This window comes from Balaenoptera ricei, chromosome 11 (assembly GCF_028023285.1).
Source record: "Balaenoptera ricei isolate mBalRic1 chromosome 11, mBalRic1.hap2, whole genome shotgun sequence".
In the NCBI taxonomy this organism is placed as follows: Eukaryota; Metazoa; Chordata; class Mammalia; order Artiodactyla; family Balaenopteridae; genus Balaenoptera; species Balaenoptera ricei.
In genome coordinates, this window is record NC_082649.1 from 105719080 (window position 1) to 105745711 (window position 26632).

A 26632-nucleotide genomic window follows, 5' to 3' on the forward strand; every position below is an offset into this window, starting at 1 on the left:
CCCAAAAGACTTTGCAGCTCCACAGAAGGGCATCCTTCTGAGGACTCGAGGAAACGTGTTATCAGGTAGCTTTGCTGCAAGAAATTTAGAAACTTTCCAGTAACTTCCAACAGGATCCAGGAAGACTTGGCTATAAAACATTCTATAAAATAAGAATGGGCACTTATGAAGAGGGAATAAACTGACATCTGAAAAGGCTCCAGGAGATCCAGAGCTCTTCCAGCCTGGGGGATGAGATTGTGCATACAGAGTGCAGAGCCCAACACCTGGCACACAGGCACTCAAAATATGCCGTTCTTATCATTTTTAAAATAAAATTATATTTATGTTATAACGTACACACACACATTACCTGTTTTTTTTAACGTTTTAATAACATTGGCATATGAGGATTTAGGCTAAGTGGGGTTTTTGAAAGCACCCCGTCGTGCGAATCTGCCAAGCCAGGCCCTTCTTGCCGTGGACGTGCGTGGGTCGCAGTGAGAGCTGCTGAAGCAGCCAAGGTCCCGGGCGGCTGTCGTCCTGCTGCATGCCTGCTGCCCCTCTTTGGTGGCAGCCGGGAAGACTTGTGTCTGGCTGGCAGCCAGGGGCGTGGAGAGGTCCTGCAGACTTGGGTGGGCTGACAGTGATCAGCACTGCTCCCACGTCAAGATGGCTCGAGTCGCGACCTCCCGTTGGGTTTAGGTCCGTATGGGGCACAGGTGGGCCTGCTTATGTGTATACAACCCCGAACACCCCGACCGGAAGGCCAGGAGGTGACCTGCCTGGCGGCCACATGGCTGTGTGGAGCAGTGGTTGCAAGCGCAAGCGCCCTTGGCGTGTTCTCAGATGGCCTGGCTCACGCAGTGCCACCACGGGCTTGACAGGGAGAGGAAGCCGTGCGCCATGCGCTGGGCGGGCATCTCGAGGGCGTCGTCATGTACACCTCTGTGAGGCGGGGCTGGCTTTTCCCTTTCTACGGGTACCTACCTGAGTGACTTGCTCAGATAGCGGAGGTGGGGTCCGAACTCAGGGAGAGCTGATTTTTAAAGCTCACCCATTTTTGGTGACTCTAGGTTTTCTCTGTGGCCTTCCCGTCAGGTCTTACAGAAGGACGTTTGTGGACCACAGCTGTGTTTTTCTGCAATGTTGCTGGTCTGTGAGATAAAAATAAAGTGAATGGATTGATTTAGCACGAGTATCTTAAAGCCAGGTCTGTAGCTGTCGATCTCCATAGAGAGAGATGTGTGGACTTGGCCCCCTGAGTGGCCCCAGGCACAATGCACTCGAAAGGACGGGGGCCCTGGCCCCTCCTTCCCACGAGGACGGAACTTCAGCAGATGGAGCCAGTTGCAGCATGAAGGATTTCCGTGGAAGTGAGGAAGAAACTCCTGGCCTCAGGGGTTCAGTGCTGGGCTAAGTGGGCCACGTGGTGTCCTGGGGGCGCAGTAAGCAGGGAGCTCATTCAGCAGGGTGACTTGACCGCACTCAGCAGATAAGAGTTTCTCCGCTTCTGTGTCTTTGGGGCAGCTAAGAGATGCAGAAGACACCTCCAGCCTAGAGACAAGCATAACCAACTGCCAGGGTGTGGAGTAATCAGGGCGTGGACATGAGCTCCGGCTGGGCAGTGGTCACCCTGGAGGCTGCAGGGTGCTCTGAACCAGGAGGGCACGCAGACCAGAGGGGAAGGGAGGCGGGCGGCTCTGTCTGCAGGGCATGTGTGTGCGCAGGATGAGTTTTCAGCTCTCTAGATCTGGCCTTTCGGGCGACCCGGAAGCAAGCTCGTGGTGAGGGGTACAGCTCAGAACGCAGGGATGTGGGGAAGCTCGGTGGTCTCCGCTCGGCTCGTCTTCTGTTTCTGCGAGCATCTTGGTATTGGGTGGGGGGCATGCGCGTCATCGAGAGGAAGTGGAAGAGGGCCTCACAGGGGCTCGCCGGCCACGCCTTACACGTGCACTCTGGGGACCCGGCCACGCTCTCCAGCGGGGAAGGCAGGAGCGGCCGGCCTGGAGGACCAGGGTCAGATCAGAGCAGGAGGGAGGGCGGTGGGGAGTGGGGGCCCAGACGGGAGGGGGAGTCACATGGGCAGCGGGCAGGCCAGGCCTCCGCTCTGGAGGCTCTGGGAAGGCAGCACCATGGGTTACTCAAGGCCTTCAGCCCCGCTTTGTATTCGTAAGTCCAGTAAGTCAGGGGGAACGAAGGGCCTGCTGTGCTTATCTCAGGGTTATCGACTCAGAGCAGACCTTCCGTAGGTGGTCTGCAGTCTCCCACTACTGCTCAGGGCGAGGGCCATCGGGACACCACCTGACTGCACATCTGGACATGGTCACGTGGTGTCTTCCCCTTATCATGTGGTCCCACAGTGGCCCAGCGTGCAGGGTTCAAAACCTACAGCTGTGTGACCCCAGGAGAGCTGCTTAGCCTCTCGGGGCCCCACTTTTCTCATCCGTAAAATGGGGAATCTAGCAGTGCCCACCTCTGGGTTGTGAGCCCTGAGTGAGCTAGCGCCCAGCACACTTAGACCAGTATCTGGCCAAAGTAAATACCAGCTGTCAGCACTGGCTGTTACATAACGCCTGGCTGCCCACCGCGTCCTGCTGGGTTATTTTCCATAAATTCTCTCAATCATTCCTCACAAGGCCCGGGAGATAGGCATTATCGATCTGTTTTACAAACGACAGGTCTATTTCTAGTTCCCTCTGTGAAGTTTTAGACCCCCTTCACTGGCTCTGTTCTATTTCTGTCCCCGCTGCACACTGTTCACGCTGTGGGAGCCCTGCCAGGGAGGAGGAAACAAGTCCTCCGGCAGCTGGGTTTGGACTCTGCAGAGCCCGGCGTGCTCCCGCTCTCGTTATGGGGAAGGGGTCCAAGCCAGCCTCACGGTCCCACCCGCAGGCCTGGTGATACATGTGCTGGGGTTTTTTTTTTTTTTTTTTTTAAGGCTGCGTTGGGTCTTCATTGCTGCGCGTGGGCTTTCTCTAGTTGCGGTGAGGGGGGGGCTGTTCTTCACTGCAGTGCACGGGTTTCTCATTGGGGTGGCTTCTCTTGTTGCAGAGCACGGGCTCTAGGCACACGGGCTTCAGTAGTTGTGGCACACAGGCTCAGTAGTTGTGGCTCACGGGCTCTAGAGTGCAGGCTCGGTAGTTGTGGTGCACGGGCTTAGCTGCTCCGCGGCATGTGGGATCTTCCCGGACCAGGGCTCGAACCCGTGTCCCCTGCATTGGCAGGCGGATTCTTAACCACTGCGCCACCAGGGAAGCCCCAGGGGAATTTTTTTAAGTCATAAAATTTGGCAGTAAAGAGGGTGGTGGATGTGGATGATTCTCTGACCATCTAGTTTTCTGAGTGGGACGCCTTGGAAATAAGCAAGTACAGCCCCTGAAGAGGCAGGAGGATCCCCTCCCGCCCCCTGCATTGGGGGACGTTATGAGGGTCAGTGGGGCTGGTGCCCACAAAGGCTGCCGCTTCCTGGGTCAGGTGACCCCACCTGAGCTGCTGCCTGGTGGTGCAGACATCTACTGTGTCCCTCCGACCAAAAATCTCCTCCAAGAAATCCTTGGTTTTCTGAATTTTTTCCCTAATGAAACGAGCAGAACATCTCTTCAGCTGGACAGTCAGTTCTTCTTGATGAGCCGGCATGTCTGGGAGAAGGGTGCACAGGAAGGGGGCTGACGTCTTCTCCTGCAGCCAGACCAGGCCGAGTGTTTGACGTTGTTCCCCTCAGTTCTCCCGACGGCCATGTGCCCACCCTGCCGGTGTGCAGACGGAGGTGGGGGCAGGTCCCAGCCGAGGCCAGAGTCCTGTAGGAAACAGGTGGGGATGAGTTCTTTGCTTCCCAGCACCGCTCTCTGTCTTCGAAGCGCGTGAGGCGGCTGGCCCGTTCCCCGCCCGCCCTTCCGGGGCCTCTGCCCAGTGTGGGTCCATGAATGGGCTCCCTGTCCAGCAGGTGAGTGAGGCAGAGCCCGTGACAGGGGCTGCGGAGCCCCTCAGCGTATTTTCACATACATTCTCTCATTTCATCTCCAACCCCATCAAGGAGGTGCCAGTGCCCCCGTTTCACAGGTGGAGAAACCGAGGCCCACAGAGGTGCAGGGCCAGCTCACGGGGGCTGCAGCGTGAACCCGGCCTCCAGGCTGCAAGTAGGACCCCCTGTGCCGTCGGAGAAACATCCTCACCGAGGACAGTGCCAGGCAGGACCCAGAGCATTCCACACCTGTTTTCTTGTTTACCTTGCGACTCCTCTGTGGTCAGTGGTTTTACGATTGTCCCCCTTTTACAGCTGAGAAAACTGAGCCCCAGAGAGGTCAGTCACTTAAACAGTGAACAAGCAGAGGAATAAAGAGAATCAGTTATTTGATGGAGGGCAAGTTCCGCTTTGTCGAACCTGGGCCCAGATAAAGCGGCCCTGGCTTGTAAGTGCCGAGGAGCTCCGCAGGGTGTCCATCTCAAGGCGGCATGTGCTTTATTGGGAGCTGCCCCACCTCCCAGGGCTGAATGCCAGGCAGGCCATCTGCTCCCGGGGCCGGGCCATCTGCTCCCGGGGCCGGGCCCGGCAGTCGCCCTCTCCCGGAACGGGAACGACTGGCTCCCTACTGGCTGCAGCCGCTGAAGAAGTTCCAGGAAAAAGATCTTCGCCAGCGTCTTCTGGAGCCTCGTTCCTGCCGCTGCGGGTATTGCCTTGTCTGCATAAACGGCCTCGCTGATGTTCTGCTGCCGTCCTTTGTCGAGGATGCAAACATGAGGGGAGGAAGGAGGGAGGGGTTCGCTTTCCCTGGCACCTGCTGGGGGCCTGGCCACGCGGGTTCCTCGGCAGACGTCGTCCCCTGCCTCCCTGCTCTGTTGTCCACAGCAGCCCCGGGGGCTTCAGGAAGTCAGATCAGGTCACTGCCCTGCTCGGTCCCATCCTCTGCATGCAGAACCCCCGGCTCTTCGCAGCAGCGTCCGGATGGGAGGCCTTTTCTCTGGGCCTGGGGTGGGCAGGACCCTGCAAAGGACAGCTCTCGTTCCCACCATGCCTGTCTCTTTCTCAGCCTGCCTTCCCGGCCGCTCCCACCAGGGCAGATCAGGCTCCCTGCCGCCCCCCTCTGTGTTCACGGTGCTTCTCATAACACACGCTGACACGTGTGTTCTCTGCTGAGATCTGTCTTTCCCACTAGACTGTCAGCTGTGTGAGGGCAGGACAGTGCTGTTGGTCCGTCTCGTGTCCCTGGGGCCTGGCACGTGATAAGCCTTGAGTCAGTATTTCTGGGTGATCTCAGTCAAAGGACTGCCGTTGCTGCCATCCTGTGAGTGGCCAGGGGCCTTGCCCGGGGTCACGCGTGGCAATGCCGGGAATCCAACCAGGTTGTGCTGGCTTCAGCCGTTGCTCCCTGTTCACAGCCTCGAGTGCGGCTGGTGTTCATTTACTTGGCATGCTGGTTCCCCAGTGCTGCTGTGTTTCCCAGAGCTGAAATGTAATCCCGGGGTCTCCACCTGAAACCCCAAAGGAGCGATGCCAAGTGGCGGCCAGCATGCAGTGGTGAATGTGCTGGGGGGGTTCCCTTTTCCCCAAAGACACAGCGTAAACACGCAGCTCGGGACATGGCTGGATGTTCCCGTGGCCACGAGGTGGGGACCTGGGAGAGGCTGGGGCCCGGCCTCAGGTTTAGATCACAGGATGGGACAATGAGCCGAGGCTCCACCTACAGCAGCCCTTGGGGGTGGGGGGAGGCAGGAAGGTCTGCCCGGGGGAGGGGGGTGTCCTGACGGGTGGGTGGGGCCAAGCAGAGGGGCACCCTGGGCATGAGGTCTGAGCCTGTGGGATGCGGTAGGCAGAGGGATCCGGGCTCCAGGGGTCTTGCAGCCTGTCAGCACATCCTTCCTAAGCTCCTGGGTGCGCCAGCATCTTCCTCAGCTGGGAACTTCGTCGTAAATGAGATAAATGAGACCTCTGCTCTGGAGAGTACATGCCGGTCGGGGGTCAGGGGAGGCCAAGCAAAGCGTGGCCGTGGACCAGTAATTCAGACGGTGTCGCGTGCTGAAGGGACCCTTCACCTGAAGTGGTCAGAAAAGGCCTGAGACCCAAGCGACAGTCCAAGCACAGTCAGAAAGAGGGGTCCCCAGAGAGGCCTTGGTTGGCGCAGGGGTTCCGTGCCGGCGCCCACGTGCCTGGCTCTCGGGAGTCGACTGTGTACACCTCTCCCCAGCACCGTGTCCAGTGGTGTCACGTTAATAACTTGAAATCCGCTGTGCTGAGAGCATTTACACCATGGGAACTGGCAAACGCTACAAATGAGGACCACTCACTACGGTTATTAAACATTTAGCAGTGCACCCTGATCTGCTTATCTGAGCGCTAGGAAGAAGGGTAGCCCTCGGCCGAGGGGAGAAGGGAGATGAGGGCGTGAGCACGGGGCCAGTAGCTCCTCTCTGACGCAGCAGGAAGTCTCATGTGACTCGATCTTCTCTTTGCTAGACAGATTCTACAAAATAAAGGCTCAGGTCCAGGGAACAAGGAAGTGTGGGGAGCAGGAGGGGAGACTGATGTTTCAGAATCGGGGTCCAGGTGAGAGCTGAAACCAGGAACCACGGAGAACCCCACTTATGGCAGCAGCAGCTCAGGACCAGAACGAGGCCAGTGCCGGAGGGCGTGTCTGTGGAGAAGCCTGGCCTGGGTCTGGGGGAGGCGAGCGTGCAGGTGCTGCCCACCTGTGCGGGGGGTGGGGGGTGGCAGAGGCCTCTGCTGCCCGCAGTGGATGGCCACGTCGGTCTGCTGGTTTCCACAGGGGTGGCGGCAGCATGCCTCAGAAGCCTCTGCCGCGGTCCAGATGAGCCTGTGGTTTTCCCAGCGTGTCCCCCCGGGAGGTAAGAGGCTCCCAAGCGGCTGGGAGTCTCCACGCCAGAAGGGCTGCTTTCTCGCCACTGGGGTCCCACGTGGGGCCTGAGCGGCATCGCTGGCCACGCTGCACGTGGTGAGAGGCGCTTCTCTGCCTCGGCCACACAGCGGAACCTCTGGGGCACTCTCCCACCCAGACCAGTTAACCAGAGCTGCTTCCGGGGGTGGGACACAGCCTTGGCACTTTGGAAAGCTCTCCATGTGATTTCAGGTTGTGGCCCGAGTTGAGAACCGCTGGGGAAGAAGTTCTTCCTGTACAGTAAGAGCACCCGTCCTCCCACACGTGGTGTCCAGGGTGGGTTCTGTTAACAGACAGTTCCCAGCATGGTGGCAGTGATGGCCGTGTGCCACTCCTGTGGATGCAAATTGAGACTCTGAAGTCCTCCTACACCCAGTGGGTCCTGACCGCAGGGAGAGGCTGGCTGTCGCGTGACCCGGCTTGTCTGTCTGTGTTAACTGTGGGCTGAATTAATCCAGCAGCTGCCACATTCCCCAAGGATATTAAAGTGCTTGAGCTGCCCCTTCTGGGAGCACAGCCCCTTGTGCCGATGGCCGATGATGGCTGTTCAGAGGTTCCAGCCATGCTTCTGGGTAGCTGAGAGAAATCCCATCAGCCGACCCCGGAAGTGTCAGGTGGGCAGGTGTAATCTGCCCAAATTGATGTCTGATCAAACAGGGGGGGCTGGACATTCCATGGAGCAATGAAGAGGGTGTGAAATGTCTGTTGTATTTTAGGAAAAGGGCAGGGAGGACAGATGCAAAAGGAAACTGAGGTTAGTGCTGGTGCTTTGTGCACTGCTCAAAGAATAAAATGCGGGGCTCCTCTGCCCCTACACACCCTGGCAGAGGGGAGCCGCAGAGAGAACACAGGAGTCTGTTCGCTCACCACCTATGTGCCAGTGCCACTTGGCTGCGGCAGCTCTGGGATTCTGCCAGCAGCAAGATGGACAAGGCTTCTGGCCTCTTGAGCTGACCTTGAAGTGGAGGAGAGAGCCAGGAACCAGGTGAGCAAGTGAATAGCAAAGCAGTGGCAAACCGTGATGTGCAGTACGGGCCCAGTGCAAACAAGGGCAAACTGTGATGTGCAGTACGGGCCCAGTGCAAACAAGGGCAAACTGTGATGTGTAGTGAGGGCCCAGTGCAGGTCAGAAAGGCCTGAGGGATGGAGGCCGCTCTAGGAGACGTCTTCCATGAGTCCCGGGCACGAGGAGCAGCCATGGGAGATCAGGGGGAGGGTGCTCCAGGGAGAGGGGCCAAAGACCCTGAGGTGGGAAGAGCTGGCGCTGCTGAAAAATGGCTGGAAGCCCCTGGTGAGGACGGGCGGTGAGCGGGAAGGGGTCGAGGAGTGGTGACACAGGAAGGGACAGGACGACTTGTACTGTGAGCCTGCTGGTTGCCCACTGGAGACCTGGAAGCCGGGTGGTGACATGCTCTGATCTACATTCTACCCACTTGCTATGTGACCTCTCTGGTTTTCACTCTCAGCTGTAAAGAAGGTAAAGGTAGGATGATTATGAGGATTAGAAATCCTGTATGTGGACTTAGCAGAGGAACTGACACATAGGAAATGCTCCGTGAAGGGGCAGCTGCTGTCCTCCCCTCTCCTCCCCCTCCCCCTTGTCTTTATGGGCGTGGCTCACAGCAGTTCCCTCCTTGCCTGAAGGGGACTCTAGCCTCTCTGGGCCTCATGCTACAAGTACTAGTCTGGGTAGTTGTATATTCAAGAATCTGAGTGCCCTCCTGTAGCCCTCCACTGCTAGCTGACTCTGGGGTGAGCGCGGTGTGATGGGGGCTGCTCTCTGTGTCCGCAGGTGGGCTCACCGCATGGAAGCCTTTCGGCGGGGGTGACTGAGTGCCCAGCCAGGCTCTGCTTTCAGTCCTGAGGCTTCCGCTGCACAGATCTTGGGTGCGAGATACCGCGTTTATTTCAGAATGTCACAGCCTCTTCCTTCCTTCCTTCCTTCCTTCCTTCCTTCCTTCCTTCCTTCCTTCCTTCCTTCCTTCCTTCAAACCGCATTTGCAGAGTGCCAGCTGTAGCTCAAAACTGTGCCAGCCACAAAGAGAGAGAGAGTCAGTGTGTCCTCAAGAAGGCTACGGCCAGCGGGGAGGGCAGCAAGCCGCCTGGCCCCTGCTGGACAGAGGGTTTGGAGCCCAGAGGAAGCTGTGGAATCTCCCTCCTGAGAGGGCCTGGAAGGGAGGGAGGAGGGAGCCAGGTGGGCAAAGGGGGGAAGAGAAGAAAAGCTGCACATGGAGCACAAACTCCAGCAGCTGAGGGCAAGCACGTGCGGAATGGAGTTACCCGCACGACAGTGGGAAGAGCTGTCTGTCGGCACAAGTGACAGAAAACCCAGTGCCTGCACAGCACAGCCAGGAGCGGGGCTGGGAGCAGGGCTGGGAGCAGGGCTGGGAGCGTGCTGGCTTCAGGTCTAGCTGGATTCAGGGCCCAGACAGCACCGTTAGGGCTGGCTTCCCCCTTCGTGCCTCTCCTCTCTCGGGTTGACCTGTCCCGTAGGGTCGGCTCCTCCTGGACCCATTCGCTTGGCTGGAGCCACTTGAGCCAGTGACTGCGGCTGCGACCATGGTGCCCTGATTGGCTCAGGTCTGGCCCCTTGGGTGGGGCCGATGGAGGACCCCCCGTACGCCAGCACCTGCAGAAGTGAGCTCCCAGGACTCCCTCAGCCCGCGGCTGGAGACACTGTTGTGGTGACTGTTCTCTAGGAACCGGCTCCGTTCTGGGTGACCCTGAAGCCCATGTTTTAACAGCGTGCCCTCTCACTTAGACCCGTGATTTAGTCTTTGACTCTCCGCTGATGCTGCGGGAGCCCTGCCCCTCCCTGGACACGGCCTCCGTGGCCTGCGCCTTCCTAACGGCCATCTCTCGTCCCTGCAGGGCCCTGGTCTTTGTGTCCCACGGAGCGGGGGAGCACTGCGGCCGCTACGACGAGCTGGCTCGGATGCTGGTGGGGCTGGAGCTGCTGGTGTTCGCCCACGACCACGGTGAGTAGCCCGGGGCTGAGCCCCCGCTCCGGGGCGCCCCCTCCCAGTCCTCCCTCCTCCTCAGCTTTCCACTTCTGATTCATGCACTGAAACTGGGAAAAGACGTTCTCCACGGGATGTTTGTAAGTGAAAAATGTGCAGTTATGTCAACAAAGAATGTGTCTGACCAGCAGTTTCTGTTGAGTCTGGGATTGAATGCAGGCTGATTAGAAACCTCCACTGAAAAGCCCGGATGTGTTTGTGTAAGAACTTGCCCCAGGCCAAGTCACCCTCTCTCACGTTTATAAAGCGCTCTCTGCACAGAACGGGCCCTGGTTTCCCCCACAGGACTTCAGACAATGCCATGCTCTCAGTACAAGTGCCGTACACAGCCCAGTGCGGCCTCAGGATGCTTCCAAAGCATTCAGACCAGGAGAACAGTAAGGGTCTCAAGGGCCGTGTGGTCATGAGAAAACCCCGAACACGGGCACATTCACAAGCACATACAGATGCACGCACACATGTGCGCACACACATGTCCCCAGGCCAAGTCTTTGATTCTTCATCAGTAACAAAATCCGTAGTAACCATCAGAATGCAGCATTTGTTGCCTAAATCAGTATGTAGTTCCTCAATCGTTTGGGTGACATTCTCTGTGGCTGGGAAGGCTCCCAGTCGAGATCTTTCTTTGTCTAACAGTCTTAAGAATGAAGAGTTCCTTGTGACTGACCATGGTGATTTCTGCACTGCTTCAATGTAGAAATCTATCATCCTGGCCCAGATCCAGAAACGTTGCTTCCGTTTTATCTGATAGGGAAATAATTAAGTGAAAAGAGGGGTAGGGGAGAAGTGACAGGCCTGGGAGTCCTTGTGACAGGAGGGAAAGCTTGCCTGGGGCGTTTTGTATATAAGGAACTGCAATTTGGTCTACCAAGAGCCCCTTTTCAGCCACATATGTGCAAGGGTCCTCATAACTGAGAATATTGACTAAATTCTTTCTTAATATGGTTGTAATGTTCTGTAGTGCTTTGCAAACAGTCCCAGTGATATTTGTGAGACTGTTTGAGAGAGAATATTCGAGGATTATCCTGATTTTCACTGTGGGACTGTCATTACTTACTTTGGCACCTTCTACACCGTAAGACCCATGATAGGAATGACTTTTTTCCTATCGCGTTTGTCTCTGTTAACGTTTGTTGCAATGAGCTGAACACCATGGGGGCATTCTGAAAGAAAAGAATGTTGGTACTATGCAAACACGAAACACCTCCTATGGAATTTTAAGTTACCTGCTTTTAATCTGGAGGTCAGCTACCTTCTTATCAGCTGCCTTTGGCCAAATCTGTGGGGGGGAGTAACTGTCCTGCCTTGTTTATGTTGTCTGGGCATAGAAGTTTGAAAAACAATTTGAAAAGCCTTCTTTTTTAGAGTAAAGAGAGAAAAGAAACAGCCTGCCTTTTGATGTTTCCAAATTAACATCCAAATCTGAGGCCTGTCTCTCTCTGACATTCTAAATATAGCTCAAAGCTGGTTGCTTGCATTCACCTGTTTTAAGTTCCTTGATTGATCAGTTTCTTCCAACGACTCACAGGAAATCTCCCTGGCAAGTGCCTGTGGGCGGTGTTTTATTCAAGAAATGAACCCAGTGTGACTTTGGTTGTCTAGAGATGAGTGTGGCTGTGGCTTCCTTAGTGGGAGAAAGCGGGTGCTGGGCTGCCTCTGTGCGGTCTCGTGCCGGCTGGGCAAGCAGACGCTGGTGGTTACGCCCTGTGCCTGGTTGCTTCTCGCAGGGGTGTGGCGGGGAGCGGGGGGGGGGGGGGGGGGGCGGAGGGACTTGAGCCCAGGCCTGCTGGTTCTGCAGCCCAGCCTCCTTTATCACACCGCACGTGACTCGGTGTTCACACCGGCATGACATGACGCCTACAGAGAGGTGCTTCATTCTTTCCCACATAGCTTTTAAATTTAAATACAGCCTCTATGGGCGAAATGTCAGGGCATTTATGGGGCCAACTGGAGGGATACAAGGATTAAAAACACAGAGCAAAAACACCTCCCAAGGCCCCAGGGCCTCGCCAGTGCCAGGCCGGCCTAGACCTCCCCGTTTCCAGTCATGCTGTCGGTTGTCATCTGCACTCCTGTGCTTCCGGGGGGACCTGCCCCCCAGATGACAGAAGGGCCCCGACGCAGACACACCTGGGTCCAGGTGTCTGCTGGACTGCGATTCCAGCCGTGGGCCTCGGACGCCTGACCATTCCGAGCCTTAGTTGTTTCATCTACCAAATGGGCCGGACAGGGCAGTGATAGAATAAAATAAGGCTACGGGGCCCAGGGGAGGGTGGTGCCTCCTCCCCTTCACTCTGCCAGCCCCTAGACCCCCTCCATCCCCAGCGGGGGGCACCGAGGCTGGGAGCAGGGGTGCCGGGTTCTCGGGTCCCCTGCCCGGCTTCAGGGGCTGCAGTGAAGATGGGCTGCAGGACGGATGGAAAACACTTCACAGAGTAAGCAGACCTACCAAGGGCGGTTCATGGCTGGTTTCTGTAACGCAATTCGTAGAAACACGGGTTTCTACAAATGCTGTGCTAACTTGATGTTAAGGTAAATCTCCTTGCTCAGCTCTGCTCCAGCAAGAAACCTGGAGACCCTGGGTTGGGGGGTGTGGCTGGCAGCCCGCTGTGCCCGGCACGGCGCTCAGTTCGCACCCCGCTTACCTGTGTTTTCTGCTTGACCTTAGAATGTTCCAGGATGACCTCATGGGCCTCAGGGCTTCGCCAGAAACGAGAATTATATTCCTGCCCTTTACTGAGTGCCATCTGCATGCCAGGCTCTGACCAAGGCCCTTTTCGTGCAATTTCCAACCCCTCATAGCAGTTAATACGTTACCCCGTTCAGAGGTGAGGGTCTGAGGCTCTCCTTGTCCACCAGAGCACACGTACCAGTCGGGGGGCTGTTTGACTGCATCAGACCCCTGACCTCGGTAGCTTAACAAACAAGGGTTTATTTTTCTCCCATGACATGCGAAGCCCGAGGCGGCTTCGGGACGCCGCCGTGCCATCCACGCCCAAGGCTCCCTCCGTAGCTTGGCTCAGCTGTTCTCAGCGCATGGCTTTCATGCCCACGGGGACCAGCTCCAGCTCCCGGGCTCAGCAGGAGGCGGTGCAGAGCTCCCCGTCGTGTTGCAGCTACACCGCAGGTGCCGGGACAGCATCACACGGCGGCCAAGGCCAGCTGCAAGGGAGGCAGGAGATCTAACTTGTTTGCTGCGTGTTTGCTGGTTCAGACAAAACAGGGCCCTGTTGCTAAGAAAGGCACCCAGGATGGACGCTAAAGCACCGTCTCCTCTGACAGCCACGCTTCCAGGCGTGTTCTTTAAGAGAGCATTTCTCATCCGTTTCTGCTTTATATATTTTCTGAGCTATGTTTAGCACAGTGTCACCTTTCTATGTGCTTTCAGAAGGTGTAGACGTGAAGGTTATTATTAGGATCGTCAGTGTGTAGTGGTGAAGGTTGCCAATCGTGCATTAACCTTGGGTCAGGTGCTGTACGAGGAGCAGTGCACGGACACAGGCACTGGCATCCTGATGGCCGAGGGACCTGTCCCCCCCGCCCCCTTAAGCAGCCCCTGTGAAGCGCTCAGCTTTGTCCTAGTACTTTTACCCTGAGGGGTAACTCTTCCTTTGGTGGAGGCAACGGAAACTGACTTACGGTGTCGTGTGCTCGCTTCTCGCTCAGCCCCACAGCCTTCTCCTTGCTGTGCGGCCCAGGCCTGGGCAGAGAGTAGAGGCATCAGCAGTGTTTGCCGAACGAGTGAAGGAGTGTATGACCCGGAATAGATCAGACCAGAGACGCTAGGAATATCAGCAAACACTCACGTGAAAGGACCTGCGTCAGCAGGGTGGAGAGGACCCAGCAGGGGGACCAGGACTTTGGTCTGGTGGCCTAGGCTGGGGCAGGGCTGCTGTCGACTGAGCTGGGGCAGGGGAGCCTTGAGGCCTCTAACTCGGGTGCTCGAGGCAGGCTCGGCCACCCACCGGCACACGGCTTCCCAACGCCTGGCAGGCTGGCGAGGTGCTGGGTCTTGTCGGCTGAGTAGAGGAGCTTGAGGGGAGAAGAAAAGGTGTAGAGGAGGGGCCCATAGCTGAGAGCCATGGTTCTCTCCGGGGATGCCCCTGAAACACTGGGGGTCTTGAAAAATACTGATGCTGGGGCCCCTCACTCCACAGAGACTCTGATCTCTCGGGACTTTGGTGTGGCCGTGGTGTCAGGACCTTTGAAATCCCCCAGGTGAGTCTAGCGAGCAGCTGAGGTTGAGAACCAGCGTTCCAGGCAGAGGAGGCCGTGCCGTACCGGCAAAACTCAGACGCACGGGATCGCACGCTTACGTCTTGTCCAGGTGGGACTCCCGGCCCGAGGGTTTAGCTGGACCCTGGAGTCTAGCCCCAGGAGCGGGGGGGAGCCAGCCCCTGGCCTGCGAAGCTCAGGGCTCTGTGGTGAGACCCTGTGGACGCTCGGGAAGGACGCTAAGCAGGGAGTGACCCCCCGGCGAGATGGGATCCAGGGCAGGGCCAGCGAGGGAGGGGGCGGCAGGCGGAGTTGGGGGAGCTTCCGGGAGGTCTGAGCAGGTGGAGAAGCAGGGGTGGGAGTTTGTGTGCTGTTCTAAATACAGCACCGAGGAAGCCGGGCCTCTCGTTCACGCCGTCCCTGGTCACCAGCTGCTCACGGTGACTCACTGGAAGCCCCTTGGAGCAGTGGTATGAGCGGGAGAGAGGGGCCAGAGAGGCGGGCAGCCCCCAGTCCCGCCTGCCGCTGGGGCGGGGTGTTGGGAGGACGTGGGCGGCGGGAGCCCTTCCGTCTCCAGCACAGCGGCTCCAGGCCCTTCCCGTGAACAGCCTCCCGACTGCACCGCGGTGCGTTCACAGTTACACTGGTGGGGCCCGAGTTGCCCTCTCTTTATTGACAGAGTATAAAAGATCCGTTCCTAACTGATGAACAGTGAATTCATTATGTGCAAATGTTTGAGGGAAAGTGTTAAAGGCAGTTTGTATGTGTCTTATTTATCTTTTAACTTTTTAAAAAACTCAGCTGGGGCTGGGGTGTATGTGAGAAGAGGAAGCTCTGGGGGAGTGTCTGTGGGCGGCAGTTAAGCCTGACTCTCTTTGGTGGGAGCCCTGCCCAGTCAGAAGAAGAGTATTTAGGAAATTCAAGGGGAGAAGGAGGTACGTGTTTGTTTTCCACGCAGGGAGTTTTGAGTCAAGGCCCCTTGCGGGATCTAGTCTATAATTGCTGTCAGTTACACTCATATGTTCTGTTTCCAGTGTTGGAAAACTGTGTACATTTGTTGCTGTAGTAAACATGAGAGTGAAATGGACGCCTGGAGAGTGCACGGGGCCCCACCCGCGGTGAGTGCAGGCGTCCAACGCAGAAGGCAGGCCCCAGCCGCCTCTGGGTCCCTTCCAGGCCCTCGTGGTCCCTCCCCCTTGCCCTTCTGTATGCGCGTTATGCATCCCCAGACCTGCCAGCTTGGATATCCGTCTCTGACGTGGGATTGTTTGGTCCCTTGCCTCTTTCTTGCGTGAAGCAAAAGCCTCCACGAGCCTCCGTTTCCTCATCTATAAAATGAAGATGATGATGATGACACAGCAGTGAAGCTGCCTGTGGCTGAGACAGATTGAGAGAGATCGGGTTCACACCTGGGGGCAGCAGGGTCCCAGGAAGGCCGGTGGAAACCCAGACAGCTGGGCCCACCCCCAGATTTTCAGCTTCAATTGGGCAGGTTCCAAGGAGTGGGCCAGGGTCACCACAGGTGTTTCTTGGGTAGAATTTACTTTAAGTAAGGTGCAGCGTCGGGAATTCCCTGGCGGTCCAGTGGTTAGGACTCTGCGCGTCCACTGCCTGGTCGGGGAACTAATATCCTGCATGCCATGTGGTGCGGCCAAAAAAATTAAAAAAAAAGTGCAGCGTCAATGTCGTTGAACTTGGAAGTGTAATATCTGCAGTCAGCAGACTGGGCATCGCCTGCAGCAGATACAGCCCGGGGACCTCCCTTGTGCAGTCTGTGCTGGGCGTGGGCTGCAGAAATGACACAGACCCGGGTACCTACCTCCAGAGCCTCCCAGGGCAGGGAAGGCGGCAGGTACCCTGGGCCTCTGGTGGAAGTGTCCCTGGGGTAAAGGGGGACGGGTCTTCCCTGGACGGGGAGCATGGGGAGAGGCTTCAGAGTACACGACTCCGGTGACCTTGGACAGAGCACTAAGCCTCCCCGAGCCTCCGTTTCCCCACCTGTGACTGAGTCATAGCATCTACCTGGTGAGGAAACATGATGTGGTAGCTGCCGGGCACCTATCAATATCAGTAGATATCGGCGCTGCCCTCCGCCACCCACAGACCCCTGCTGTCTTCATCCCCAGACGCGATCTTCAAGATGAGGACCTCATTGTCCCCAGACTAGGGACGTACTTCCCATCTTCTCTGAAGCAAGGGGCTTACGCTCCCCATTTTATTTAAGCCGAACTCCATGTCACCCTCGACGGGACCTCTTGAAGGATGTCCCTGTCACCGAGCGCCCTCTTTATCACCATCTGGGGGCGTCCCTTTATCATGTCCGTTCTTTACCCGCTACTGATTCCATTTTTAAAGACATTTAGGGGACTTCCCTGGCGGTCCAGTGGTTAAGACTTCGCATTCCAATGCCGCGAGTGCAGGTTCGATCCCTGTTCAGGGAGCTAAGATCCCACGTGCCTCACGGCCAAAAAACCGAAACAAAATAGAAGCAATATTGTAACAAATTCAGTAAAGACTTTAAAAATGGTCCACATCAAAAAGAAAAAAATCTTTAAAAAAAAATGAATAAAAATAAAGACATTTAGACAGTGATTGCTGGGGAAGGTGCCCTGACCTATTCATTCACATGTGAAGCAGGTGACAAAAACACGCAGCCCTTTTGAGGGTTAGAGGCAAGTTTTGGTCTGAATCTTGCATCAGGCTCAGCGTGAGGGGCTTCAAGAGCCACATGGATGCTTCTGGAAGCCCAGTGCCGTCTTTTCTCGTCTCAGGGCAGGAAGTGCCTGATAACTTGTCACCCTGTTACCTTTCTAAAGGAATTTCCTCCAAAGGAGTGTTTGTTCACTCAGAACTACTCACCTGGCCCCGAGGTGGAAATATTTCAGGCTTTCTGGTAAGGGGAAAACAGACTCCGCTCTCCGTCTCTGGAGGAAGCAGTTTCTGGAGTGTTCAGGTGTGTCACGTGTTGGAGGAGGAGAAGAGTTGAATTACCTACATGTGGTGCTGTGCTAAAAAGGAAAAGTGGGTAATTCTAGGGAAGGGAGCTCTTCTCAGCACCACGGATGCTCTGTGCACAGGTCAGGAACTGAGAGCAGATGGACCTCATTTTAACGTATATGTAGGTTATATTTGAAAGTAGAGCAAAACATGTACCTTGGTTATCTGGGAGACTTGAGTTCAAGTCAGTTCAACCACTTGCTGGCCCTGTGACCCCGGACAAGTTGCCCAAGCTCCCTGAGGCTCAGTGTTCTCAGCTACAGCAAGAGAAGGATCACAGTCTCTACCTACCCCATAGGGTCAGTGAGGGGACCAAGTGAGGTAGTGCATGTAGAGGGCCTGGCCCCGTGTGGGGACTGGACACGCGGCACCCACACAGGCCCCACCCCCTCCAAGTGCAGGTCACTAGGGTAAGGGAAGCAGGGAAGAACGAGACAGGCAGGGCGAGGGGACAGTCCCTGCAGAAATGGCTCCAGGTGAGCTGGGACTTGAATGACAGCTGGGACTCCATCCAGGCAGAGGCGCAGGGGCGCAGGGGCCCGGGGCAGGACGCGGGCGCGGGCTTCCCCGTCACGAGCTAGGCAGCATGAGTCAGGGGCGTGTCCTCCTGCATTAAAGGTGAGCATCCCAAGCTTTGGAGCGGCAGAGGCCAGGTCACGGGTTCCCTGCACCATCCAGGATGCGGATGGTTGAGAAGAGAAGCCATGATCGGGCTGGGTGACCAAAGCCTGGGGCTTGGGGACCATCAGCCGCTCGGGAGGAAGGGAACCTGCTGCTGCCAGAGCCTCACAGATGGCCTGGACCAGGGTGCCGAGCAGGGCTTGGCTGCTTCCAACGGATCAGCTCCTGGGTCGCTACGACCACCGTCAAGCAGCTTGGTGCTGCCCACGTGGCCAAGGGATTCTGGAGGCCTGGGTAGCATCAGCCACCTCCTAACGCACTGCTTTGTGTGGGCGCTGGACCAGCGTGTGCCCGCGGCTGCAGCCTACCCGGCGGCCCGGCCACCTCCAGCACCAGCTGCGGGCCTGCCACTGCCCACCCTCCGGCCGGGTCTCGCTGCCCCGGGTCCCCTCAGTGCTCCTGCGACACCTTCCAGCAGAGGAAGGTTCTTCTCCACGGTGCCTTTTTGGCTGTCTGTCCACGCGTTGGCCTCTTAGCTCCTCCAGCTTTGGAGCCGGGACTTTTTCTCCTGGTCTCTCCCTGAGGGGAGGTGTCATGACTGGGAAATAAGGAAGCTGAGTGGCCCTCTGAGGTCACTGCCATCCTCTCTCCAGTCGGGGCCCATCCCTGGGGGGAGCGAGGTAGGGAGAGACAGGGTCGGGGGAAGGAGGATGCTGGAGGAGACCCCACGGAGGGCGGGGTCAGGGGCGCAGAGCTCAGAGCAGAGCAGGAAATGGACACCAGCCCGGGCCTGCACCGGGTCAGCAGCAGGACATGTCCGGGGGCCTTGTGCTTGGACAGCAGAGGTCCCCACCTGGTTTGGGCAGGAAGGAGGGGGCCTGATGGCCTTCAGTATCCGGAGCCTCCCGTTGCGGGCTGAGTCAGAGCTGTCCTTGACCCTTCAGAGCCTACAGCCGTGGACGGGCTGCTGGCCAGGCGGCTCGGGGGGCTGGTGCCTTTAGCTGTCGATTTATGACACCCTTGGTCACGGGCGTCTTAAAAACGAACTTTGGAGATGTGCCCTCTGGGCCTTTTCTTCCCGGGCAGCTGCTCCCTGGCTGCTGGGTTCGTGTGCCGGCAACCCTGGCGACCCCCGAGCACGCCAGCCCGTGCCCTGCGTTGCGCTCCACGAGGCCAGTTCCTCCCCACCGCGTGCCAGGCGCCTTCTAAATTGAAACCGTCTGCACCCGCTTAGGTAACAATTACTTTGGATTATTTTTTCCCATCTGCAAACACTGAGTCTTTTCCTGAAGACGTTCAAGTCGGGTGGATCGGCACCTGTCTCCAGTGTTAGGGACCCGCAGACTCTTCCAGCGCACGTGAGACCAGGGGCCGGGAGCGGCCAGGGTGAGAGGCAGGAACCTGGAGTGATCGCCTGGGTTCAAACCAGCAGGCAGATGGTGTGGTCCGGGACGCGACCCGGGGCCCCCCTTCCTTGTGAGGTGGGGGTGCTGGCGGTGGTGCCTGGATGCGGAGCTCCCGTGGTCGCCACCCGGGAGGCCCGAGGGTGAGCAGGCCTGGCCCAGGGGAGCCCGGCAGGGGTGGCGCGGGTCCTACACGCGGACTCGTGACTGCAGCTAACATGGTGATTGTGGCTGCCGTCCTCTTTTGGTCCCCGACAAAGCCGCAGGCCGCAGCAAGCCTGCAGGGACGGCCCGTCTCCTCGATTCAGGCGTGGTGGGTGCGGGTTCAGGGTCCCACCCTGAACAGCAGGCTGGGGCCAGGACCCAGGTCCCCACACGTCTCCCCAGGCTTGGGAGCTGCCGCTGCCCTTCAGTACGTTAACATTAGAAATAACTCTGGCTGCAGATGGACCAGGAAGAGGAGCCACCGAAAGAAATTTTAGAACAGGTGGGGCCAGAGTCAGCTTCACTGGGATGTGTCCCTGGGGAAGGCCACGCTGACGGCCCCATGGGGGGCTGCCTGGGGGAGGGGCCTCGTCTCTGTTCTGTGAGCTGGAGCCTTTCGGAAGTGGGAGCCCAACAGCATGGGACGGGGCCTGGCCGGCCCACCAAGAGCTAAAAATAACTGCTGAGATGCCGCCAAGGGCCAGGGCCTCTGGGAGAAGGGGAGCAGCCGGCGGGTTCCCTCCCCCCACCCTGGGAAAGGACCCCAAGTGGCAGACGAGGCGCTTCACAAGTGCCTGTTACCAACCTGCAAATAACGAAGGCCCAGCTGCGCCTGCTCCTTTCCCGAGGGTGTTTGTAGCCTTTGCTTAATTTCGCTGCACACGTTGCTTCCAAGGTAGCAAGAGGGATCTTCGCTCCATTTCCCAGGTGAGGCAACGAGCCGGGGGGGCCAGGACCAGAACCAGAACTCCTGCTCACAGCTCTGGGAAGCGCCCTCAGTGCCTTGATTTCTGTCCCGTTAGCGGTAAGAGGAAGAAGTCAAAGGCCGCCGAGGAACCCAGCGGGATACTCAGACCAGGGGCATCTCATGGATAAGCACCCTGGGGGCACCTCGCGTATTCAGCACCTGCCTGGACATCCGAGAAGGAAGCTCTGCGTGTAAAACCTGGGCGAGTTGGAGCCGGAGAGCTGGGCTCCCAGGGGCCAGGCCGGAGAAGTGAGTTTGCAGGACACGCTGGGACGGACGTGGCCTGAGTGGCTGCACCCAGGCTCTGCCCTAGACGAGCTGTGTGCCGGGCCTCTGCGGGCCTCTGCATCTGCAAAAATGAGACCAGAGAAACCTGCGGCGTGAGCTGGACCTACGCAGAACATGCTCGGAACCGAGCGTGAAGTCGGGGTGCAGTCTCCGCCCGAGGCCACTGCACGGTAGCAGCTTCCCCAGGAGGACCGTGGGCTCCTGCCTTGATTCTGGAAGCAGAGGGTGGGCAGCAGGGGCCCTGCCTGCTGGAGCTGGAGGAGCCCTGGAGAGACCCCTGTCCCTTAGCATCTCACGCCCACCCAGATCCAAGCCAGCCAGCCCAACACAGCAGTGTGGAGGAAGGGGGTTGCCTGGTGAGCCCCAGGAAGCAGGCAGACTGGTCATCGCCTCCTGGGGGACGACCCCCACACTGCAGGCCCCTCTCAGCGTGGTCAGCCAGAAGCACGCACCCAGCTGTAAGTGCCAAGACAGCAACTCAGTGACCCGGCTTCCTGGGTCCTGCCTGGAACCTCCTGCGTAACAGGTTCTCGGTGAACGTCTGCTGAATTATGAGGCAGTTGACGAAAAACGATCATTTCTCTGGGTTTGCCCAAGTTCAGACTCGTGAATTGTGTGTGTGTGCGTGTGTGTGTGTGTGTTTATGTTTATGAATTTGGACTAGAGGATGGGCCCTGTTTAAAGAAAATCAAATAACGCTTTCCCACTGGGGAACATCCATCTTCTCCGTGCTAGTATTTTTTTCCATGGATCACCCCCCACTTAACCCTTGCAGCAATGTGGTGAGACAGCCAACATGCCCATGGAGGAAGCAAGCTCGCTCAGAGATGGAGAGTAACTTGCCCAAGGCAACACAGCCAATGCGGGGAGGTGTGGGGGGGGAGCAAAGCTGGATTCAAATCCCCAAACTCTTTGCCTTGCTAAGACCTTGACTTTTGGAAAACTGCTTTGGAGTGAGGTGTCGCAGGCCCTGTCCGACCGGCGATGGCTGTGAGCAGCCTGGCTTGGAGTGCGGTCCCCAGGCAAGTGGCCCTGGGGTTTCTGCACCTCCCAACAGAAGTGCCCAAGCAGCTCCAGGAACCGCTTGTGACGCGCAGTCTGTCGGGGGAGGGATGCCAGCTCCCCACCGAGCCCTCCGCCAGGGCTTTGCTCGAAGATGCTCTGACCCCCTTGGGTGGCACCCAAGCTCAGCCAACGGACAGAGAGTGTTGGGCCGATTCCAGGAGTGGAAACGCAGTCCTTCTGCCCCCCGATTCCTCAGAGACGGCATCGCCGCGTTTCCCACACTGACTGCATCCTCTGAGCACCACGGGGGGTGGGGCTCCCCGTTTTCAGAGTGAGCCCAGCCTGGGCGAGCTTTGTGTGATGCTCCAGAGGGACGCAGCTCGGGGCCTGGCCCCGTGTTTCTGGCTGTGTGACTGGGACAGTCCAGTCTCTCTCTCAGAACCACGTTATCCCCGTCTGTGTGACGGGCCTGAGGCTTCCCTTAGAGACCCTAAATCACTGCAGCCAGCATAAACTCCATGTGCAGTAAATGCATGATTCTTCCCCTCCCCTCCGCTCTGCTCTCGTTAGGAGGTTTGAGACCGCCCTCCCTGCCACACTTGTTTCCTTCCTTCAACACAGAAAACCAAGTTGGCTGGCAGGGGCCAGCTGTCTTCCCCAGAGTCGAGGAGAAGGGCCGGATCATTTTGGCACCATAATAGTAATTATTTCTTTTCTTGGCTATTGTGCAGATGTCACCAGATCGGAATACTCGCTTAGAGGGTTTATTCAGTGGAAACTTGCTCTTTTACCAAGAAAGGAGAGGAATCATCTGTGGTGCTTCATCTCAAGGCCCAGGGACACAGTCCAAGGCCCCTGGGGGGTGGGGGGAGGGCTGGGCTGATCTGGAGCAGGTCAACCCCTCCTTGTGTCCACCGACCCACCAACCAAGAGCCCCTGAGGTCATGCGGCTCCCGGGCTTGAAGCATCTCGGTAAAACGGCACCGTTTCTGTGAACTAAAGTTTCTCCAAGCGGGAGAAGCTGCCGTGAGATGTGAGGACAGGCCTGTGATGAGATTTCTAAATGACGCAGGTGGACACAGACGTCCCTCTCGAGCTCGAGACCCAGAACGGGGGTGAGCTGACCTCTGCTGAACACGCTGTGTGCCGGGCACGATACTGGGGGCGCTCTCTCGCATCTGTGTGGGGACAGCTCTGGACACAGTTGAGACGTTGGCTGGTCTCCCGGGACCTGCCTGACCCCGTGCGTTTCCCCTGCCGCTGTCACAGAATAGGGGACCATTTGAAGTAGCTGTTGGGAGCCTCTTAGACCATCCTCACCTGCGAGGACACCAGTCACAGTTTGAAGCTAGTGTGTTTATACACATTTTCAAGTTTCCCCTTTAGCGATAGCTTGTCATCGTCATGGTAAATTGACTGGTTTTCCCATAAAGTATGTGTGACTTTAAGGCCTTTTTAAAGAGTGATCGAGAAAAGAAAACTGTAAGTGATGTCCCCACTCTCCATGCTCCAACAGCAGAACTGCTGAGAGCACAGAGGATGCTTTGTCTCCCAGTGCCGGGGACGGGGGGCGCCCGGGAGGAGGTGCTGTGGGTTGAACCTGCTGTGGGGCTGGGATCGTGGGTCAGTTTGCACAGAGAACTCGTGCCATTTCCTCCACATCCGAGAGCTTCACTCCTTCATCCGTTCATTTCTTCATTCACTTGTTCATTCTGTGATTTACTGATCACCTGCCAGGGCCAGGCCGGCTTCACACCTGTGACGGAGACGGCGCAGTCCCTGCCTTGTCAGACACTAAGCGGAAATGAATGACTTCAGAGTGTATAACTCAGAGATCAGCGTCAAGAGGAAGATGAAACGGGGTGGGGTGGGCAGTGGAGCAGGAGGCTGGCCTCACTGAGGTGGTGACAGCTGAGCCGAGACCAGAGGAGGGGAGGGGGGCCGTGAGTGTCCGGGCCGCAGGGCACCTGCAGAGACCAGGCGGCAGGAGAGCAGGCGCCGTGGGCGGAGGGGGAGGTGACACAGGTGACAAGGGCAGGCCGTGTAGGGCCCAGTGGACCCTGGGCCCCTTGTCTGTAAAATGGGAGTAAGAGACCTCACGCGCTGTGCTTCAGACTTGATGGCATCGCCGGCACCAACACGTGTGGGGGGAGCTCAGTGACCTTGAGCAAACACGCACCCCTTTCCTGCAGCACAGACGCAGGCTGGCAGCCTTCATCCCAAGGCGCTGATGCACCTGGCCAGAGGCAGCCGAGTTCGGGTGCCCTGAGCCTGCTTCAGATGTCCCCCAGCTCACGACACCATCGCAGCTTCTTTCATGTCCCCAGGGCTCTTCCGGGACTTTATCTTTTAGGAGTTCAGGGAGGAGTTTCTTCCTCTGGGGGAATCCATTCATCTGGGAATGGGGACACATCTCCTGCCAGACTCAGGGCTGGGCCTCGAGCTGTCTCACTGGTTTTGGGGAGTTGGAGGGTCCCAGAGCTAAGATGTAGGATCCTTGAGGACAGGAACCGTGTTGCTAATTGTACATGTATGTGTGTATTATGTACTGTATGTTATATGTGTGTATTATGTATTGTATGTCGTATATGTGTCTGTGCACTGGGATATGCCTCGTACAGGTTCTCACAAACAGTAAGAAATCAGTAGGGAAGTTCCTGGTGTTCCAGTGGTTAGGACTCAGCGCTTTCACTGCCGAGGGCCTGGGTTCAATCCCTGGTCGGGGAACGAAGATCCTGCATGGTGCAGCCAGAAAAAAAGAAAAGAAATCAAGAAATACTTGTAGATCACAGCTTTTCTGACCGAATCAGTCAGCAGTTGCCACAGTAATATTGTGTAGCAAAGCCCCCCAGACTTGTGAGCGTAAGACAACAATAGCTTTGTTTTTCTTGTGTGTCTGTAGGTTAGCTGACTTGGGCCGGGCCTGGCTGCGCTCAGATCGGGTCCGGTCCTCTCCATGAGCTCTCATCCTCCTTGGGCCAGTCAGTGGTCTAGCCAAATCCTGCTCCTCCCAGGGTGATGTCAGAAACATGAGAGAATGGTGGGACCACGTGATGCTTTTTAAAGTCTCGGCTCAGACTGGCCCCACCATCACCTCTGCCCATAGTCCACTGGCCAAGCCCAAGGTCGGGACATCATACACTCCTCACCTGGTGTGAGGACCCACAGTGACTTGGGGCAGAGAGCTCAGGTGGAGGAGGCTTCCCTAGAAAAGAGCTGAGGCTCATCCCAGTGTTGACCTGGGCCCAGGTTATCAAGGATGGAGCCCAAGGTGATTTTAAACAGTACGTAGGCAATCACTTCTTATTTTATTATTTTTACTAATTTTTGGCCATGGTATTCTTTCTATCTATCTATCTATCTATCTATCTATTTATTTATTTATTTATGGGTGTGTCGGGTCTTCGTTTCTGTGCGAGGGCTTTCTCTAGTTGTGACAAGCGGGGGCCACTCTTCATCGCGGTGCGCGGGCCTCTCACTGTTGTGGCCTCTCTTGTTGCGGAGCACAGGCTCCAGTCGCGCAGGCTCAGTAGTTGTGGCTCACGGGCCCAGCCGCTCCGCGGCATGTGGGATCCTCCCAGACCAGGGCTGGAACCCGCGTCCCCTGCATTAGCAGGCAGACTCTCAACCACTACGCCACCAGGGAAGCCCCCCTTATTTTAAAAGATATATATTTATTGACCAGAGGGCAGACAGCAGAAGCAAGGAGAACTACAGTCCTGCAGCCTGTGGAACAAAAACCACATTCACAGAAAGGTAGACAAGATGAAAAGGCAGAGGACTATGTACCAGATGAAGGAACAAGATAAAACCCCAGAAAAACAACTAAATGAAGTGGAGATAGGCAACATTCCAGAAAAAGAATTCAGAATAATGATAGTGAAGATGATCCAGGACCTTGGAATAAGAATGGAGGTAAAGATCGAGAAGATACAAGAAATGTTTAACAAAGACCTAGCAGCATTAAAGAACAAACAAACAGTGATGAACAATACAATAACTGAAATGAAAAATACACTAGAAGGAATCAGCAGCAGAATAACTGAGGCGGAAGAACAGATAAGTGACCAGGAAGACAGAATGGTAGAGTTCACTGCTGCGGAACAGAATAAAGAAAAAAGAATGAAAAGAAATGAAGACAGCCTAAGAGACCTCTGGGACAACATTAAACACAACAACATTCTCATTATATGGGTCCCAGAAGGAGAAGAGAGAGAGAGGACCCGAGAAAATATTTGAAGAGATTATAGTTGAAAACTTCCCTAACATGGGAAAGGAAATAGCCACCCAAGTCCAGGAAGTGCAGAGTCCCATACAGGATAAACCCAAGGAGAAACACACCGAGACACATAGTAATCAAATTGGCAAAAATTAAAGACAAAGAAAAATTATTGAAAGCAGCCAGGGAAAAATGACAAATAACATACAAGGGAACCCCCATAAGGTTAACAGCTGATTTCTCAGCAGAAACTCTACAAGCCAGAAGGGAGTGGCAGGACATATTTAAAGTGATGAAAGGGAAAAACCTACAACCAAGATTACTCTACTTGGCAAGGATCTCATTCAGATTCGACGGAGAAATCAAAAGCTTTACAGACAAGCAAAAGGTAAGAGAATTCAGCATCGCCAAACCAGCTCTCCAACAAATGCTAAAGGAACTTCTCTAATTGGGAAACACGAGAAAAGGACCTACAAAAACAAACTCAAAACAATTAAAAAAATGGTAATAGGAACATACATATCGATAATTACCTTAAACGTGAATGGATTAAATGCCCCAACCAAAAGACACAGGCTCGCTGAGTGGATACAAACACAAGACCCATCTACATGCTGTCTACAAGAGACTCACTTCAGACCTAGGGACACATACAGACTGAAAGTGAGGGGATGGAAAAAGATAGTCCATGCAAATGGAAATCAAAAGAAGGCTGGAGTAGCAATACTCTTATCAGATAAAATAGACTTTAAAATAAAGAATGTTAGAAAAGGAAAGACATTACATAATGATCAAGGGATCAATCCAAGAAGAAGATGTAACAATTATAAATATATATGCACCCAACATAGGAGCACCTCAATACCTAAGGCAACTGCTAACAGCTATAAAAGAGGAAATCAACAGTAACACAGTAATAGTGGGGGACTTTAACACCTCACACCAATGGACAGATCATCCAAACAGAAAATTAATAAGGAAACACAAGCTTTAAATGACACAATAGACCAGGCAGATTTAATTTATATTTATAGGACATT

At 56.1% G+C, this 26632-nt stretch overlaps 1 protein-coding gene across 4 annotated transcripts in view; it reads left to right on the top strand.

Annotated features, from left to right (window-relative positions):
- Positions 1-26632, top strand: part of MGLL (monoglyceride lipase) — a 103465-nt gene that overhangs the window by 25722 nt on the left and 51111 nt on the right. For all 4 annotated transcript variants that reach the window (XM_059940528.1, XM_059940529.1, XM_059940530.1 and 1 more), the window contains exon 3: positions 9744-9850. In XM_059940528.1, the coding sequence (XP_059796511.1) occupies positions 9744-9850 (107 nt within the window). The remainder of the gene's footprint in view (positions 1-9743; positions 9851-26632) is intronic.